This window comes from Calonectris borealis, chromosome 2, assembly GCF_964195595.1.
Source record: "Calonectris borealis chromosome 2, bCalBor7.hap1.2, whole genome shotgun sequence".
Lineage (NCBI taxonomy): Eukaryota > Metazoa > Chordata > Aves > Procellariiformes > Procellariidae > Calonectris > Calonectris borealis.
Window position 1 is genome coordinate 118,293,725 of NC_134313.1, and position 13,455 is coordinate 118,307,179.

The 13,455-nt window shown below is 40.7% G+C and overlaps 1 protein-coding gene across 5 annotated transcripts in view; it reads right to left on the reverse strand.

The window, feature by feature from the left end:
* The window catches only part of ELMO1 (engulfment and cell motility 1), a 319,770-nt gene that overhangs the window by 97,751 nt on the left and 208,564 nt on the right, over positions 1-13,455 (reverse strand). For all 5 annotated transcript variants that reach the window (XM_075143082.1, XM_075143084.1, XM_075143086.1 and 2 more), the window contains one exon: positions 7,472-7,608. In XM_075143082.1, the coding sequence (XP_074999183.1) occupies positions 7,472-7,608 (137 nt within the window). The remainder of the gene's footprint in view (positions 1-7,471; positions 7,609-13,455) is intronic.

Genomic DNA, 13,455 nt, shown 5'->3' on the forward strand with positions numbered 1-13,455 from the left:
TTTTTCTTTCTTTTTTTTTTTTTTAATAACAGATGTTTTGTTGAGACTCCCCTTCCTTTTCTTGCTTTTTGCTTGAAGAATCCATCTTTTCCTCAGCATACCCATCCTGGCATGTAAATGGGCAGAATTTCGGCTTTAAAATGCTTTTCCTTTTAAGCCTATGCCCTCCATGAAATCACTGCATATGTGATCATTGGAGAAGGATAGTTCAGCCAGGATGATGACTGGATGTGACCCTGCTACTAAAGAGTTTCGAAGCCTTCTGGCAAAGACAGAAAATAGTAAAGACATTATTTTTAATGGAAAAAAAAAAATCTTTGAACTAAAAGAATAGTTCATAAGCCACAAAGTGCAGAGAAAGGGCAAGTGTTGCTCCTTACTGCTTCATTATCCAGTCTAAGTACTTATATTTCACAAATAAATTTTTTTTAAATGCATTTGCATTCTTGACAATGCTAGTTAAGATTGAAAAATTTTCAAAGTAAGCAACCAACTAGATTTAAAAATTGTTCAGTTCCTTTGAGCTTGACAGTCCCAACCTTTGGGGTATGAATATTTAAATTTAGATCTGATTTTTACAGACTGATGCCTCAGTTAGTGGAAGACCGCATCTTCAGCGTCTTAAACACCCCTTCTCGGGTTCCTGCAGCCAGAAGCAGCAGACGAGTAATAAACTGGCTTTGACAAACGCAGTGGGACACATTTGGAAATCTGACAGGTGTAGATAAAGGCACAGAGATGGAGAAGACTAAACAGAACCATCCCTAAATGAGCAGCTGATGAAGGAATAAACTTGCAATATCCAGGCCACAAAAAGCACAGAGGGAACATTGACCAAATTCTAGGGGAAGGTCTTAAACAGGCTCTCCCTACATCACATTAAATTGACTGCTTAAAACAGACCCTTCTTAAGAAGTGGTTGCTAATGGAATAGACCTGACAACCTTCCTGCACCCAAATTATGTTCTTCTAGGAGATTCCCATCGTATTTGGAGGGTGGTTTTTTTCTTCGATTAAAAAGTTACATTTTCTGTATAAGCTATGCAGCAGACTTGCAAAATGTTAATTGCTATATGTTTTTTTATAAATTCATGCATTACACAATTAATGATACAATATATTTATAGCAATTATCTGTTTCCAATAAAAGTTAATAAAGTGCTAATGGCCTCAGGTGTGAAAATGTGGAATTTAATTTGTGCTAATCTGCCTAAGACTGGGGAATACTGAATTCACTCTATGTGAGAATAATTTATTTGCAGTATCCCTGACTGATATAAACAAAGCATTGCCAAGGGAAGGTGCAATAAAGCTAACAGAGAGGTGCAATCATTCCACTAGCCTGGCGTTTCCCAGAGGTAAAAAGCAAACAGAACAGCCTTCCAAAGCTTCTCTCGAAAGAAGTTAAATTCATCTGCTTCAGACTGGTCAAAAAACACCTGTAAGAAAACAATAAATGCTTTGGAGAGCATCTGTGAAGAGCTATTTATCATCCCTTTCCCTCCTTATCATTGAAAGGAAAAGCAGGTGACAGACAGATTTACAGACTGACCGAAGGATTTTACTTTCCAGTCTTTTTGAGTTAATTTTTCTCCTGTTTGAGGTAATGGTTCTTTCACGCTCCTGGAGCTATCATTTGCCATCTTCCTCCAAGCATCCCTTGCGAGGGGGGTGGGAAAGAGGGGCACAGACACAGAGGAAAGCACCACCTTTGGGGCTGGAGCTGCTGCTGCAGCCTGGAGCTGTGACGGGGTGATGGAGGAGGCTGGAGCAAATGGCCAGACATCCTGGTTCTGCTTTTGGCCCTGCCGCTGCTTCAGTGTCAAGGACATTTGAGCTCTGTGTGCCTTTGCCTCCTTCCTGTAAAATGGGGTTTATCAAGACTCAGCAAACTCTGCAACGAGCAGAAAAGTGCAGAATATTGTTAGTGCCACTAGAGGGGATCACTTGAGCATGCCAGGAGACCTGCTCCTCCTCCAGGTGTGCGGCAAAGCTCTGCCACTTCTAGGCATGGAGCTGCCATGGCAAGGACTAGCACTAGGACAACAAGGTCGCAGCCAGAGGGGCATTTCGGACAGGATCTGCACACAGGCTGCTCCTGGAGTCTCCCTGATTTGCAGAGGACCCCGCAAAGCCAGTGACAGCTCCTCTGCCACATTGCTGCTCTGACCTTTTCCAAATGACCCTCTATACCTTTGCTTCCTTATGGGTAACTCGCATTATCTGATGGTGGTGTTGGCCCACAACGCGTTTTCACACAAAACACTACTCACACAAGTACACCCCTTAAAAGCCTGCCCTTGAACACTTAGTCATATTTTGAACCTAGCCTTACACAATTATTCATCCTACAGTTGCTGAAAGAGTGACAACACTAGAGAAGCTGAGAAGCCTGTGGCACGACATTTCCAAACCGTCAGCGAGCAAGGAAATGTTATTTTTCATTTTTATGTTATGCTTGGTTACCTTTTCTGTTATCTTGTCACAGAGCAAGGAAAAATGTTCACGGGGTCTGAGCATGAGCGATAAACATCTTTTGTGGTTATCAAATGCCTCAGTGTTTGCTTTGGTATTTAATTACAGAACTCACGTAGGGCATTTATTGTTCACATCTGCTGTCACTGTCAACAATGTCTACTCTCCTGATTACCACACAAGAGAGTTTGTTATGTGTATACCTGTCAGTGACATATATTATCATGTTGCTGAGCAGACCCCACTCCTGCATTGGGGATCCAGTGCTGCGGCTTGGTGTGTCACTGAAATAGCCAAATACCACAAGTGCTCAGGGTACCCCGGTCTGCCACCATGGAATGAATGCTAGCTTTGCCAAAATGCTGAAACCAGAGTTTTCTGGGTTTTCTGAGAACGTTTTTCTTACTACAAGATAAATTTTCATAGAACATTTAAAAGCTGGTGTTTTATACTATGATGATCTCAAACACATGGCCAGTGGGCAAAATAAATTACCTAGAGTTCTCAATAATGAGAAAAATGCCTTGGTAGCATCATTAGCCAACCTCATCCCACTTTCCTATTCCTTAAACCTGTAGTTTCAGGCAGTGCAGCAGATTTTGATTTCAAGTGCTATACACCACAGGACTTTCAAAGTTTATCAGTTTTGGCATCCCCTACTTAACGTTAGCCATGTTGACATGATAATCTGTGTCTTGTTACGACTAGACATTCTTGGCCACCTAAAAACCTAAAAGCAGCTATCATTTTGCCCATTCTCTACAAAGCAGCTTCAAAACCTTGGTAGGTGAATCAAATAATTTCATCTTTTTCCTTCCACACTGGGACTGGAAGCAGTAATATTTTTTCTTAGTATTTTTTAAGATGGCACTACACTAGGCACAGAATTAGCAAATTGTTCATATTGTTCTGCAGGTCTAGTAAGACAAGTTGTGGCTGGCCCTGCAATTAAAATAATCCATTTGCTCACCCTTCTTCCTATTAGCATGTGAACTTCAAACCTACAAAAACTAGCAGACTGAAATCTCTGGAGAACGGAGGTAGGAAGATAATCTTGACCCCTACATAATGTCCTCTCTGTGCTCTCCTTGTCTCATGAGAAATAATACGTGTATTTTAAAAGAAGATCACTAACAAGATGGCGATCTCAGTGTAAATACTCATTAGGGCAACACAGGTGCATTTACTTAAGTACAACTAGTGGGGATCAGCAAAAAATTTTCCACTGGGAGTATGCTTTCATGTGGCCCCATGGAAGGAATTTTACAGTGGGGCAGTTATCTTAAATTCCACCTACCATCATGTTAAAAATAAACAAAAAACCCCCAACCAATTTAAGTACATCTTAGTCTGTGTGGCAGCAGGGCCTGATTACCCCGAGCAGAGTGTAGGTGGTCCCTATGTGAGGGAAAACTGACTGATGGGCGCCTATTCAAATGGGCAGGCTGGTGATGAAGGGTTCTAGACGCTGGAGTGTGAGATAAGTCAGTCCAGCTTTCTTACAGTCAGCACTGGCTCCAAAAATCAATACACAATGCTTTCTTCTGCTGCAATAAAACACATAGAATTATGTAAAGCTTAGAGACAAGATTATATCATAATCTTATCAAGTCATAAACCATGCTGTCTGCTCACAAATGACTGTGGAGGACAGAGCTTGTAAAGTGTCTTTTGATCATCTGTAGGCTCAAAGAAAAACAAAAAGGTTTCAAATGGAATTGTTGCCACTTGCATGTCTGTCTATCCAACTGCATCTTAATTTCTCTAGAAAACTCACCAGACATGAATTATGTATGTCTTAAAATGTTATAAAGGCATAATGTAAGCTCAGCTGCCTGACTGAATTATTCTGTTCAGACATCTACCAGTATACCCAGAGATTGTAAAAAAGGTTTTAGGTCTGACAGTAAGTATCATATTATCACCATAGAGATCCAAGGAGTTTTTCTAATGCAAGAGTTGACAAAAGGTGTCTGTTTTAGTGAATGAGAATCAGAGAGATAAAGTACGAGATCATAAATGTTTCACTAAAACACCATAAAATTCTTCCAACTATGAGCAAAGCGCTGTTTTAATTTTTTTTTTTTTTAAGCTTTAAAAGTGAACAAACCTATATGAAATCTCCACAACATGGACTGAGGAACCACGATGGCGCAGTATGACATTTTGTCATCAAAACAAAGTCTTAATCTGATGCTTAAAAAACCCTTGAGAACCGGCACTGAAACCTGAGGGGAAGTATTCAATCACCTCACTTCTTTCAGCACCTATCATAGAATCATTAAGGTTGGAAAAGACCTCTAATGCAAGAGAGGAGGAAGTAAATCTCTACATGTGCACACAGACCTCCTACAGCCTCTCAATATACAAGCTAGGTGATTAATCAGAAGTTTAAAATTAAACAAAAAGCTCCTTTTCTTCAATTATGATTAAAGATCAAGGCAAGTGGATTAGCTTTTTAGCAGAATCTCCAGGTTTCAAGACTTACCATCCAATATACTGAGAGTGTCCAATTCTGTTTTGGAGATTTTGGGGGAGGAAGGGAAGAAGGAAGAAAATGAATGATCCCATCAGCCAGGTGGGTACTAAACCGTAGCAAAGTGGTGTTTCATACATTACCATGACAATGAAGTTATTGAAACTGAAAAATAGTAACACAAAGAGGATAAAAAAGAATTTTTCCACAGTAACTAAGCTACCGCATCTTGTGAGGCCTGCTTTCTTCCCATTCACTCCTGAAAGTAGGGGCTGAATGATCCCTGGGTCCACATGGCCTTCACCTGCCAAGTTTTCACAAGTAACTGCATAGAAACAGGTACCCTTAGCACACAGGAAAGATGCAGAAAGAATACTAACGTGCCGTGATTACCAAAGCCTCTTGCCAGGTAAGGATTAAAAATGGTGTTGTTTTGTTTGGTAAAGCCAACAGCACTGGCAGCTGTCACCCACCAACCAGATGGGTAAACCTTGGGTACCACTATGTAACGTATCATCCCCCACAAATCCAGAAGTGCTTCACAAGCCCACACAACAACACAGCTTCACTCACAGATCCCTTTAGACATTTATCAGCTGAGTAATGCATATCACCACCACATGTCATTTGAAGTGGATAAGAGCACAAAAATCTCCTTCTCTCTTCTATGACTAAAAGAAAGGATTTAGATAAGCAGAACATAATTACTGAACTGTTAGAAACGAGAGTCGCGAGAGTTTAGTATTCCCTCCCCTTTACAAAAACAGTTACAAAATCAAGAGTGATTTCTGCAGGCAGAGATCCTGGGTTCATCTCTCATGCACCATAGTGCCACTACCAGACACAAATCCTGGTAGCACGATGGCAAATGTTTCAGATTTGCCCCATGGAGTTAAGGATCACCTATGTCTTCAATGACACATGCAGTAGGACCTACTGCCCGCCTTGCTGAACCTGAAAGAGCTGCTGGGTGAAATTGCAGGATTTTCAGTAACAGAAAACACAAATAGCAAACTAGTCAGATCAGAGAAAAAACGACTTGATCTTCCATGAAGCTCCACAGCAATGCCTGACACTGAAAAGTAAATTTCTTTGTTTTCTTTTTAGGGTGATCTGGGCTGTTGCCAGAAACAGTACCATTCTTTTCCTGAATCCCCTAGGATTACTAATAATATTCCAACTCAAGTTGTGGGAAATTACATACACAGGTTTTTCTTCTACTGAGACAGAAGGCCTGTAAGTAATAGGCAGTTGTTAATACATTGGTTTAAAACAAACACATATTATGAAGTAGTCTCAAAAAAGTTGTTGCTTCTTTAAGCCCTTGATTTTATATTTCTATACAGTTCAGTGAATTATCTTGCTATTGCTCCTTCTGCACTCCTGAACCATTAGGTAAGAGAAGCATGTCAGAAACTCCATGCAAGAACAAGCTTCTAGGTCATCTAGCTACAACAGCACGCATTTTGGACTTCCCTTCTCTCTTCTGCCTGGGCTCTGGTACTGCTGCCAACTATTTTACGTAAAAGAGCTCAACAAAGATTATTCAATACCGTGTACTAAGGATTCATCTTCGCTCTGCAGTGAAAAATGGACATTTAGACCACTTTAATAACAGACGGTTCCAATTAGAAGTTAGGCACAATCATTCTTACTAGCTCTCACATAACATTTGAGTCTGGTGACTTCACAGCACTTGCATGGCACATGCTGACACAGTGCAACAGCCTCACTTTGCATTCTCAACCAACAGCTCTACAACCAACGTCTAATCTCAGGGAGAGGCTCAAGATCCAGTCAAAGGATCCCAACAAAGACAAGGATGCCAGCTGGCTACAAAAGGACGAGTTTGTCATTCTTACAAAATGCCAAAGATACTTTTCAGCCTCCTGGTAAGTTAGACAGTTAAAATAGGATGTCTAGGAACCATTAAGACAGAAAGTCCCGTTCTCCATAGCTTTGCTGATAGTCAGGAGGTTGGCTGAAACTTCCAGAACTCTGTCTTACAACAAAAAGGGTGCAAAACTGAGGGGTTTTTTTGTTGTTTTTTTTTTGTTTGGTTTGGTTTTTTTGTTTTAGCACACTAAACTGCACAGCACTTTGTCAGGATTGTGTCCACTCTTGAATATTTTATCACTTTAGTGCTCAAATGAAATGAAAGGGATGCACAGAATTATCACTGCAGTACTCTCTTTGCATTATTTACAACCTTAGAGGCTGCAGCACTTCAGCATAATATTGCTAACATAAAAAGGCAGAATTTCCCCTCAAGCCAGGTTTTTAGTTTCACAGTCTGCAGTGCAACATGATGGAAAAAGGTCTGGGAACCTCCCTTACACATCCCATCCCCTACCCCACTTTCTAAATTCTGGCCCTCTGACGTGCAAAGAATCTGAACAGATGAAAACTCCACAGCATTCAGCAGAAGCGGGATCAGTAAATCCCTGTGCCTCTAGGGAAGAATACATGGCCTTGTTTCCCCATCCCACCCAGTTGTTCCCACCCCATCCTTTTTCTTGCCTTGTTAAAGTCCTCTGAAGTTGCCCTCATTTCCTTCCATGTCTTGTTCAAGAGCTGAATGCAGATACAGAAGAACTCCTCAAACGATCTGTCATGGGTGAAGAACATGGGATGGAAATCGTTGCAGGTCTCACTGGCTAAAAACAGAAAAACAAGGAGGGTGGAATAAAATATGTGCAGGCGGGAGCTTCAAAAAATAAAGATAAAATACAATCAGTCACAAAATTTAGAAAACACTGTAATTGAGAGGAATCCCAGTTCTAGTAGCAAAGGATGTCAAAACATTATCCTGAAAAGCCAGCCTTGGTCTACAGTCTTAAAGACAATGAAACACTGTATAGAGCCTGTCTGCAGAAGACCAGCAGCCAGAACAAGAGGAAGCAACTACCTGTTTGCCTGAATATTCTCTCAATAGGTGTTCTGTTTGTGCCAAGGTTTGTTGCTCAGGCCAGGACAGAGAGACACAGGGAAGAAGCACAAGTCTCCTCATCAAAACAACAGCCTTCCCCACTGTTAACAGCATGTACTATATTGCCTGCTGAGAACCAAACACCAAACCCCATCAGTCACAAAATAGCATTAGATCAATGTACACACTGAAATGTGAAGCTCTGCTGACACAGCAGATGATCTACCATACTGTACATGGATATACCACAGAGGTAACCAGAGAAATCTAGACAGGCATATAGACGAGAATGTAGCTGACTAAATTTGTTCTTTGAAAATAACTGGAAAAAAAAGAAATGGATCTTCTGTTATCTGTCCCTTATCTGAGATGGGGGGGAAAAATAAAAAACCAAAACCAAACTTCCTTTTTTTAATCAAATACTGGCTTTAAGGAAGGAAAAAAAAAAAAGAATACTATATTGATGATCCCAAAAAGGAAAAGTACAGTTTGGCAAGACTGCTGTGAATCTCCTTGAGCAAAGAATGAATTTTCAAAAAATAAGGACTGAAGCAATGCTGACCTCTGGGCACATTTGAGTAACCTGGGAACAGAAGGGGCTTTAGCCATGGACTGAAAACGATCCCCAATGCCTGCCATGACTTGCAAAGCCACCTCAATAGGTTGCATACTTATGTTCTTAAAAAACTAACAAAAAAAGTCAAATCGACTAAGCCTTTCTTCATATACCCACTCCCCAGATCTCTCAGCTTCGGCTTTCACCTCTGCATGAGTGCTCCTTTGGACTTTTCCAGCAGTCAGTCACATGCCTATACAGCAGCATCTTCCCTTACTTCAGGATCAAACAGTCACTGCTTAGGCAAGCTTCCTCCTCTGCAAGAACAGCAGAATTATCAAGCATTGCGATAAATCACCCTTTTCCTGATGCTGGATCACTGTCTGACATCTGCTTTTTCTCAGTGGAACTGGAGAAATTAAAATTAAGACTCTTTCCAGGAGAATGTGAATGGCTCAGGCAGGCTGACTCCTTGCATCAGCTGCAAACACTTGCTCCTGGTACCTCTTCCAGCTGCAAAACCACCCTTTCAGCGTGTTTAGTTACCTCTGCTGCACCAGTAGCTCTGCCACAGGAACATGAGTTGTGCTTAGAATCACCTGAACCCCCAAAGAAAAAGGGTTTCTGATCTTTCCCAGCATGCAGTACTCAAAGCAAAACTCTGAAGCTTAATTGTAAATTTGAAGCTTAATTTTAACGTTAGATTTACTAAGATCTAATCAATTCCTCAGCTACGTAGCGAGGATGAGAGTTAATTTTGGAGCACAGGTTTCATTCTAATCAAATAAACTCCATTTACTTGAAAGGATGTGCAGTCAAGGGGGAATTAGTCAAAGCAGAGACCTATATTTATGAGGCACGACTCAATCCCTTTAAAAGAATAAAATGCCTCAGGCATGATTTTCAGAGCACCTTCAGCTTCCATTCATTCCACTGGAGCTGCAAGGGCTCAGCACTTCCAATAATCAGACCTCCAGTCTGTAATAATGCCAGAGACACAACAGAACAGATTCTCAGAGGGCACTTGTCTTTAAGTCATGAAATACTACAATGATGAGAAGAAATAAAATAACACCAAGCAGAAGAATGCAGCCAGTACCTTCGCTGTATAAATCACAGCACAAAACAAGGCAATAACCCTTGACATGCACTGGCCTTTCTGATCCTCCTCAGAGCCTCAGCTTATCACTGCTCCTGCTCATAAAAATCAATAAATCAAAATTAATGGAAAGGCTAGGGATTCTCAGAAACTTGATCATTGGTTCTAACTCATGTTTCTTACGATAATCAGCCCCAAACCGTTATCTACTATGTTGACTGTTCTGCATGCAGAATCAGAGGTGCCACCTCCCCCCCTCCTTTTTTTTTTTTTTTATAACTAGGCAACATACTGTGTTTTACGACTTTTCGGTCCAAAAATGAAAGAGTAAAAATCACTGTTATTGATATAAATGGAGAAAGTTAGGCCTGTTAGAAAGCAGGATCACTGTCTTAAAGCACAAAAGAAATCCTAAGAAAAATTCAAAACCAGCTTCTTCAAAATTCCCACCAGCATCCAGACAGTAGAGCCGGGGAAAAAAAACACCAAACCTCATACTCGACTTCAAAGGTAGCTTTTTGTATGTTTCGAAAATTCTATCCAAAATAATACAATTCAATGGAAAAATCACAAATGAAGCACATCAGCAGTGTTTATATTATAGCATATCTACAGGCTGCAGCTCAGGTCATGTCTATGTTCCGCTATCTAACGAAAGACAACCCTTGTCCCAATAGTTTTCATCCTTCTAACAGGAAAAATGAGGATGAAGGAAAAGGCAATACTGTGTTACTAGTGGTTTCCAGAGCAGAGTAAGACCGAGTCAGAACCTGCAGTCTTACACCACTCTCTCCAGCCCCAAGTCAGCATCTCCACTATCAGAGCACTGCCCCTCTCTGCGGAGTGGGCAAATTTAGAGGCTGCTCAGTTTTACTAATTAAAAACTTCTTGGATTTATTTTTTCGCTAACTTGCAATTTGACTAGTTGTAAACTGAAACAGAGGTCCAGCATTAGAATAATTTGGAGACCTTTTACATAAGAGCTGCACGCGAAATTCCTGCCCTTAAGCCCAGCACTCTAACCTTCATTTTCACGAGCAAGGACTAACCACATTTATAACCACATAAAAACACACACACGGCTGCAACGCAGGGACACAAATCATCATGATTATTTAATAACATCATCAAGTTTTAATTACGCCTCTGTGAGATCACCTTCGAAAAGCAAGTCACAGATGTCTGGCCTACATAAATCAGGTGAAGATCTTGTTGATTTTCCTTTCTTGGCACAATTCTCGGAGCTGTAGATCAATGTGCCACCTCTCAGGATTCAAGTAGTCCTTCAAGCTTCTAGCTGATCTATAGCTGTGACTTTGAGGAAGAAGCTTAGTTCGTTTCTCATCATAAATTGCACTGGCAAAAAAAGAGCTAATTTCTACCTGGGAGTTTACGTGATTCCTTCAGTGTATATTTTTAGTGTCTACCCCACACAATTTCGTCTGTCAGTTCATTTCCTAAATTACTACAAAGACAATCAAGCACCCCAGACTGTTTGAGCGGTAAACAGATTTGATGTTATGTTGTTCCTCTGTGGATTAGAAGAAAACAACAGGAAAAAGAAAACAAATTGACAGAGAAGAGTTATACCTTCATGTTTTACCCCATCTCTAAATGCCTTTTCCCATGAGAAACAATATAATCAGGGCCAAATTTCTTCTAGCTGTGTCAAGAACAGTTAGGTATTGGCATATTTGCATAAGCCTGTCTTGGAAAGGCACAGAATACGTGATGATATTTCAATAACTGACTTGAAGCACAGCAGAGATTTAAATTTCAAAGTTGCTGTGGTGAACTGAATACAGACAGTAGGGATTTCTGCATGTAAGACAGACTCCAGGAAAAGAGAAGTGCACCAGACCAGACACCAGGCTGGTGTGTCACCTCACTGTCCAAACCAGTATGAACAAAAGGCCATCAGTTCCACAGAAGCTGGTTGATAGCTGGAAGTGCTGATTACATCTTTCCCCCACCTTAAAAAGTAGGCTATGTGTACATTTCCATTTGGAAAGGGAAAAAAAAGAAGAATATAATTTTATCATCTTCCAAGTGCAATACTTGGAAGTAACACAGAGATAACCCCTCCCTCTCCTCAAAGCTACAACAGCAGACAAAGACACAGTAATACACCTCTCTAGGCAAGGTACTGCCCTTGATCTTAAGAAACCTCTGCTTTCTTCCTGACTCTGCTAAACTGCTATGTTGATACTAGATACTCATCCCCCACCACGTCTGTAAAATGGCATATAGTCATTCTGACCTCTATTGTGAAGTTCTTGAATTCAAGAAATGAAAAAAATTGTACTGGTGTGAAAGCAAAATAATAAATAGCCGTATCTATCATGAAGAGGAACATTTGAAATTAGGAACTGCCCAACCCATTATTTTCAAAATCCATTCATGATGCTACGGGGGGATAAGTTGAGGTGATTTTAAACAGTCATTTTTCTGTAAATTTAAGGCTTGGACCCATCACATTGGGAATGCATATCAAAGACAATTTACTAATCACAAATGAGCCACCTCATTCATGGATGTCAGCCATGTACAACTGGTCTACAGAATACAACTAGAATAGATTTGATTAAGTAGATAATAAATAACAGTGGTAACGTTGCTGTCTATTCTCATATATTTCAAGAGCAGGCAGACAGCTTAAATCAATCAAATTAGTCAGTCAGTCATATAAATTTGGTCACCTGGTGTTAATGCTGTCACACATAAAGGGACAGACAGACACCTGTGGTGAGGAGTAAGCCTCTGTGCTGGGGGTGGTATTAACAGATCCTGTGCACCATGAAACTCATCAAGAAAAGCACCCTGAAATTGCATCAGCACAAATCTGAGATGAGGGAAGCAGTGATGCAGAGCTCTGGGAAACTGGTTTGCAAAGTCCCAGGGAGAGAGGGGTTCGAAAACCTGGGATCCATGCGATCCAATCTTTAGAGAGATCTGCGTTTTCTATTACTGAGCTGCTGCTTAATTCTGGGTGAGTCATTTATCCCCTCTGTTGTTTTCCCCAATTTCACAGAATGGAGATGATAATATCTGATCAGAGAGGAGGCGGGTGGAAAGATCCATTGCACTTTCTAAAGTGCAGCAAGATCCACAAATGAAGGATGCAATATGGACCTTGGAAATATCATCTCCACTTGGCACAGCCTCCTCTGGGATTATTATTTGCCAATAACAGAAGACAACCAAAAAGCAACTAATTCTCACTAGCTCTCAGGAGGAGAAGCACTGTAATTTCTGCTTCTCCCTGAAGATGCGATACAGTAAAAATAACTACTGCCATGACCATTTTTATATACGCAATCAAAAATTCTCTCAGTAACACAGAGTACGTAAGAAACAGCACACCTAATACTGCAGAAATACAGCGATTCCCAAGTTATCTACACCACTGATCCCTGTAGTCTGCTGGCAATAATTTGAGAGAAAACCTTTGGCTACCTTTTTGGCACACGATAGGGAAACAGTGTAATTTAAGGCAAGGAAGGTCATTTGCAATGGCAGTGCAGTAATGAAGTAGTAATATTGCTGCCAATCGTGTAATTTTCTTTCCTAGGGAACAGCGCTGTTTAAAAGGCTCAACTAGTACTAGAACAAAAGCCACTCGTCCTTTTTACTTTGACTGAGAGACTAAGATACAACCAAATAAGCTTCAAGACACAGCAAAATAATGCAAAAAGCTAAGCTGCAATTGTTAAATTCCAAATCCAGGTGAATTATGTGGGGGTTTTGTTTCACCTGCTTTGAAACAAAAAGGGGATAAGGAAAAACAGTGCACCACTGTGCAACATGTGCCACCAGTCTCCCCACGGGTGTGGGAACATGTGTGTGTGTCTCAGAAAATGACATCCCAGACAAGGATATCAGGAGTGAATCCAAATCCAAAATTTCAGCACCAAAGAAAC